At 33.4% G+C, this 7,083-nt stretch overlaps 1 protein-coding gene across 1 annotated transcript; it reads right to left on the bottom strand.

Annotated features, from left to right (window-relative positions):
* Positions 1-660: 660 nt before the first annotated feature.
* LOC106645092 (uncharacterized) lies at positions 661-6,639 on the bottom strand. The gene is made up of 10 exons (XM_014360862.3): positions 6,481-6,639; positions 6,189-6,358; positions 5,951-6,065; positions 4,874-5,020; positions 4,531-4,576; positions 3,947-4,043; positions 3,647-3,836; positions 2,397-2,702; positions 2,268-2,300; positions 661-857 (listed from the first exon to the last, which is right to left on the bottom strand). Exons 1-10 carry the CDS (start codon positions 6,637-6,639, stop codon positions 714-716), a joined length of 1,407 nt encoding a protein of 468 aa, XP_014216348.3. The 3' UTR covers positions 661-713.
* Positions 6,640-7,083: the final 444 nt, after the last annotated feature.

Genomic DNA, 7,083 nt, shown 5'->3' with positions numbered 1-7,083 from the left:
AGTGTACAGTTTTTCATTTCCATAAAACTTGTTCATAGTAACAGCCTTTGATAATATTGACGAATCATCAAAATATCAACATGAATAATCAAAATTACGTTGAACGCGATAAATATATGTATCAATATATATATATATATTTTTTTTCATTCAACAGGTAGTATTTCTGTAAACTGAAGAGTATGGATAAAGTGAAACCTAGTCCAATAGTTTATATATATAATATATAAATAGTGTAAGCGCGATAAACTTACCATTGACGAGTTGAAAAATGAAAATATTCGTTCATAACGTATAGAAGCAACATTCTCTGCGGCATGACGTAATTCTGGCGATATGACGTCAGCCGAGCCGAATGATTCACCTCTGCTATAGCTCACAAAGTCGCTTTCAAGGATGCCATGCCTATATTGTCGGATCAAGTGAAAATCGAACTCGCCAATTTGCCATCTGCTGTACCACGGATGATTTATTTTCATTAGTAATGGCTTGCAACTTTTTTTTTCTTTTTTTTTTTTTGTTTTTGTTTTTTTTTTTACACACTACTCACAACTTTTTAATTGCTGAATAATGAACAAGTATTTAAAATGTCATTGATCTTTATAGTTTTGGATGCAATTGAAACAATCAAATGAAGAATGAGTGTTAAAATAATTTTTTTATTCTCCGTACTGGCCACTGATTACAAAATAACATATTAACATCCTCGTATCTTACAAGTTGGATAGAAAATTCTCTTGCAACAGCAGTTTTCCAAGTGGTTTTTTGCTAAACTCGCCATTTTTGTAGACAAAGTTACCTCGCACTATGGTAGCAAATACTTTTCCAAAGAGTTTTTCTCCCAAATAAGGAGTTAACTGAAAATACAAAATTAGGTATTTACAGAAAAGTTGCTGCTAACAATAACAATAATGTAAAAATAATACGCATAAAAGTATCAAGATTCTATAATTAAATCCACTAGTTATAATCTCTGTTATTTATTTCATATACTGTTTGTGAGGATAATATCATTGACTTAAATAAAAACTTTCAAAGCAATTAAAACGTCTATTTCAAATAAGTACACACTTAATTTACGAAAGACATTGATAGCTCAGTAGTGTACTCTTAAAAATACATATGTTTTTTTTAGATTCCTTAGCTTATTTTACAAAAAACAGATAACTTTTAAAATTTTTCGTAAACTTATTAGTTTTATAGTAAATAATTCCTTAAGTTCGAAAAAAATTCTCAGTTGTTACTTAATTATTTTCAATAGACCTGAGCCAAAATTGTAAGTAACAGTGTGTGTACTTTCAAATAAAGAAAGTTTTATGATTGTTCATTGCTAGACAACTACGGTATTGTTGATCAACGCACAGTCTTTATTAGACCTAAAATCTGTGAAAGCCTATATATATATATTATCTGCATACAGATATTTAAATAATTAATAGAAGAAATTCATATTCTTTTTTTGATTTTTGTGGAAAACAATAATATGAATACACGTGTCACACTTGAAAGTTTTTTTGTTTTTTACCAATTTATTAATTTATTTCAGTTTCTAAAGTGAAAAAAAAAATAGTTTTTGTATTTGGTGGCGTATGTCAGCAAGTTTTTTTTTTTTCACGCTACTATTGAGACGGTTATAATAACCGGTGTGAAGTAAATAATTATATGGGGATTCTGTACGAAAATTCAGATTGGAAAAAAATCCAAATACTTTCTTTTAACTTTCCTTTTTGTACGAAGAAGTGATTCGTATACCCAGCTTAAGCAAAAATAAAAATAAACACAAATAAAAACAAACACTACCAACTATTTTTTAAATCACATTAAATATTTCTTCCCTGTTAACAAAAATTCGGCTGAATGGGACCAAGTAAAAAAAAACCATGCATATATTGAAATTGGGTACCTATTTGAAATGAGTATTATTATTCCGTTCACTCGAATACGAGTGAAAATTCTCTCGAAACGAAAAAAAAAAAAAACACCTAAATTTCTGTAGTTATGACAAGTTTCAAATCACTCGCTCCAGTTGTAAAAACGTTTTTTTCTATTTTCAAAAAACCCCAAAAAAAAATAAAAAACACGTGTCCCCTTCCGAGGTAACAACGCCTGCTCTCCTACACCGATTCTCAAAACTTGTACGAACAACTTGTTCTGAACCGCTGAATAATTCATGGCGTGTCGCAGATTTTATCAGCACATCTCCCGCTTTACAAATTCGTAGCTCATTATATATTTATGTGCGTTATCCTAACAAAACAACGGCTCACCTTGTGCTTGTGAAAAACTCCAGATGGTTGAATCTGTACAAAATGGGGGAAAAACAAAACGGCATTACATCATCGTGCTCATAAATTATAAGCTCCAATAACCCAAAATAAATGAATGTAATGGTAAACCTCGATGGCCCGCTCGGGATCCCAGACAACGAAATCGGCGTCGAGTCCTGGCTCCAACCTGCCCTTCGTGCCCCCGAGCCCGCAGAGTTGGGCAGGGGCCGAGCACATGAGACGCGCCACATCTGGCAAGCCGAATCCGCGGTTCCTCGCCTCGGTCCAGAACAACGGCAGGCTGAACTGCAGGGAGGATATCCCGCCCCAGGCTTGCAGGAAGTCGCGGTTGAGCTTCAGGTCTTCGGGGCAAGGTGAGTGGTCCGACACCACTAGGTCCAGGGTTCCGTCTTTCAGGCCGGACCACAGTTTTTCCTGGTGATGCGAGAGGGTACAATATGAAGCTTTCGAACATAATATATATATATAATGACGACGCTTTTAGTGATAAAATATCGCAGACTGGAATGCAATTTCAGTGCAAAGTGTTTACGATAAAACAAGCACACAACTTATGTTTGCGATATAACAAAAATGCTGATGATGGATTAACGTGGTAACGTGTGTCACATGTGTACAAAATACATGTCAAGAGAATAAATAATAAAGATATCGGTGGTTTTGCTCATTCTTAGAACTCAGTTCTGTTTTCATATCATTTTAATAATAATAAAAAAAGTACTATTTATTCAATTTTTTTATACGAGTGTACAAAATTTCCAAGATTCTAGAGGTATTTTTTAATATATAACTTGCAGCAGTAAGTTATATTCTTCGGAAACGGTTTTATATAGTACTAGTTGGATTAGAAGAGTCCATATACCTCCATAAGTTTTGGAGATTTCTTTACCAATAATAACAATTTTTCTTGAGTTTAATTAGGGTTAAAAAAAAATATTTTTTTTGCATTGCTGTTTTAACGCCCATGAACACTTAGACAAAATACCTCAAATACCCTATATCCTAGATGGTATTGATCCCACTCAAACTCTATTTAAATAAAATGTACGTTTTAATACTGAGCCATCCCTAAAAAGCATGTCCTCGTTTTGGAATGTTATGTTCCATTGGATATCAGCACAAGTGATACAAGTTATTTGAATTCGCAACGAAAAAATAAAATAAAATAAAAAATTTAAAAAGCCAGGCTCATCAATAACTATCAATATAGAAAGAAATTTACTAATAGTTGTAACAAAAACAAAAAAATAAATAAAGAAAGACATATGTATAAACAAGAAAGAATACGATAATCGTACAACATTCTCATGAATACTATGCTAACATATAAGAGTATGTAAGGTATAAGCACAACTAACTCTGTTGGTTTCATCTCTGATCGGCGGATTACATTTGAATTGCGTGACACTCCGTGGGATTTCTTCGGCTGTCAGATGAAGGTAGTGATTACAGGTTTCCACTGTTATTGGTAATCGTTGCTCATCTTTCGCTATTTTTATCAAGTCTAGACCTTCGGCAGCCGATAAATGCACTATATGACAACGGCACCTGCAAAGACATCCCACTTTTTTAATTAATCACGCACTCGTGAGAAAAACTTTGGTTTATTTTCAACTGTTTTCTCGTTTAGTGACGCGTTGATATATTGTTACAATTACTTGTATTCCGAACATAATTTTGCTATCATCTTCAACGCGTTCACTTCCATAGTTGCTGGTCGTGTTGCCAAAAATGTCTCGTAATCATAAGGATCTCCTGAAAATTATTTCGTGTATGTATAATTATTATGGTTAAATTTCTTGTATAACTACTAAAAAATTGTATTCCATTTCTGTGAATAACGAATCCATTGTTTAAATGGAAAATCTTTATTTTGTAAATATATATTTTTAAACTTTCAAATGAAACAATGAATTAGACACATAACTTTCACCATATATTTTTTTTTTTTTTAGTTTTTTTTCTTCTAAATTAGGTGTCACCAGGACTGCAAAAAAGTAAAAATTTCTTATTTTATAGTAGTTTTCCGGAAATATCCACGGTTAACAAAAATCATTTTTCGAAAATCTGAGATTACATTAGATAGACAATTTTTTTTTTTGTGTCCAAAGTTCATCTAAACTCACATGTATTCTACTATGTTTTTAAATAATTAAAAAAAAAGTATTTGTAAAATATGTAAAATATTTAGTAATATTTTGTTACCAGAAACAGGAAAAAAAAAAGTCAGGTCAGTATGTACCGTTTGTTTTGTTAGAAACATCATCGTCATCGAGCTCTGCGTGAAACTGTAGATAATAAAAGAAAAATAAAGTAAAGTTACAAGTACGATACAAGAATAGGTAAGTACACCGTTAAAAAATATATTACGCAACAAATGCGCGAAGCAGGTGATCTTTGCACGAGTGCGACTTACTATCATCACGTGCATGAGTTGCATAAGCTATATTTTTTTCAGTCTGACACCGTGAAAATTTTAACTTCTCGGAATCATTCTTACACCATTATATCTACTGCGTAAAAAAAAGTTGAACTTGGTGCTCAGAGAATGAAGAAATAAATAATTATAAAGTATATAGACATACTGCTAAAACGGAGTTTAGACGTCGGAGTTCCAGCATGGCGTTTCTTATGTCGGTCTCGGTAACTTGCGGAAATTCGTCGACACCACTGGGGCACAGGAAACATTTAAATCCAACTACACCAACCTCTGAGAGTGGCTTCAGGTCCTCCTACGAGATTTAGTTCAATTTATCAAAAAACAAAAATATAGATACTGATAACAAAAATATTATGAGCTAACAACGGATCAATCTGTTTTTGGACAATGTGACAATACATGCATATATTAATGTAGATACATCACAAAAATAGTTGTAATTTTCTTTAAATTAAGTATTGCGCTATGCTTGAAGAAATAATCCGCGTACCATTTCAGTTATTGTTATTGAATAATATTGATTAATAATCTAATGGATTTTTGTAAAATATTAAGTTTCGTATAACTAATTATTAATTAATTAACCGAAAGGATATTTTCAAGAAAGTAATTTGAATGAATTAAATGTTTTTGTTGTTACCAATGGCTTAATTGAAAAAATTATTACTTGTAATAAATTATACTTGTAATTAATTCTCTCATTGATTGTTATGATTAAATCATTCTTTTGTATTAGAGTATTATTTTTTCGATACTATAAAATTTGTATTAATATGTTAACTGTTAAAATGAGATTATTTTTAAATCCACAAAACAACTATATAAATAATTAAAACATTTAGTTATTATTATTATTATTATTGTTAATGATGTTTTTGTAGTTGTTTCATACTCACAGATTAATTTGTCAATAAATTACATACGTGACAATAATTATTTTCTTCAGTTTTAGTAAATACTCAAGTAATGATACTTAAGTAACAAGTTTCCGAAATAAATTAGATTTTATTTATTTAGTTTAAATTACAGTGTGATCAAATCAATCGACCAAACATTGCACACCCTTTGACTGAATATTTTATCAAAGACAGTAAAAAAAAAAAAAAAAAAAAAAAACCAACCAACTAAATACACTTGTTTATAAAATTCAAGAAACCGTCATTGATTTTTAAAGATTTTTCAACACATTACACATATCTATGTATACATATGGATATCATACCCGATTTCCAGGTACCACGCCACCCCAAAAGCCAAGGTCTACGAAAAGCTGCGTCCGAGCGGCACGTGCCTTTGATCTCAAATTTTCCACTGTGGTTGTGGGCGGGATCGAGTTCCTGTACTCCCATTGTTCGATTCGACAGTGAAACGAAAAACAAACAAAAAAATCCCATCAGTATACTTAAAATATAATCACATCTAGCGTTTTTCACGATTATAATATAATTATACAGACGCACAGCGGCATGTCAACGATAGTGGTGACGCCTCCGGCCGCGGCTGCTCGGCTCCCCGTCCAGAAGCCCTCCCAGTCACCGCGTCCGGGCTCGTTTAAATGAACGTGCGAGTCAACGACACCGGGCATCAGGACCAGATCGCCAAAATCCTCGCACTCGCAGCCTCCGAACTCCTATTGCGAATTAACATCGGTATCAGCATATGCGCCTTTGTATAGTTCTTTTCCTTATACCGATCGAGTTTGTAAATTTCACAAAAAATCGGTAATAATAGTAATAATAACATTTGCATTACTCGCAGTAGTCGATCTTCTATGTCGGCATCGCCAGCATTGCACACGATGATTTTTATTATTTTTCCCTCCGACACGGCCAAAATCGCCGGCTGCGGAGCCAACCGATCGGCCAACACGGTCCGCCTGGACGCGAAGAGCTTGACACCGGATGCGTTCATCATCGAGACTGCTGTGTATTCTCACTTTGGGCTCCCAACGGAGACCTGAGTTTGTGCTGCTTGTATAAGTAACGTGCGTATGCAATAGGTAGCTTTCCATGTGTATACCCTGACGCAATAAATTATCGTGGAGGATTTAGGGTTGCCGCTCACTCGACGTCCGATAGCTACCTATAGGTGTGCGCTTATCTCAACAATCGTATTCGGTCACATGTTGTGTACTGATGCAGTAGCTAGAAGTATGCTTCGGCGCTTCATGTTTTTTACTCACAACAGATACAAAAATTATGGTACACAGAAATGGCACTTTGTGAGTATCTGCTTGGATTTTAGAATTTTCATTTTTTTTATTCTTAGCGAACAAACAAATATGTGTATACTAGTAGAGCTTCTTTTCCCTGTGCCCACCGCACCCCAACTCCCACTTTACATAGTAAAAAAATT

Source organism: Copidosoma floridanum, unplaced genomic scaffold (genome assembly GCF_036245765.1).
Source record: "Copidosoma floridanum isolate Cflo_tuat_1 unplaced genomic scaffold, Cflo_Japanese_pri ptg000029l, whole genome shotgun sequence".
Taxonomy (NCBI): domain Eukaryota; kingdom Metazoa; phylum Arthropoda; class Insecta; order Hymenoptera; family Encyrtidae; genus Copidosoma; species Copidosoma floridanum.
This window is presented reverse-complemented; position numbering and strand designations above follow the sequence as displayed.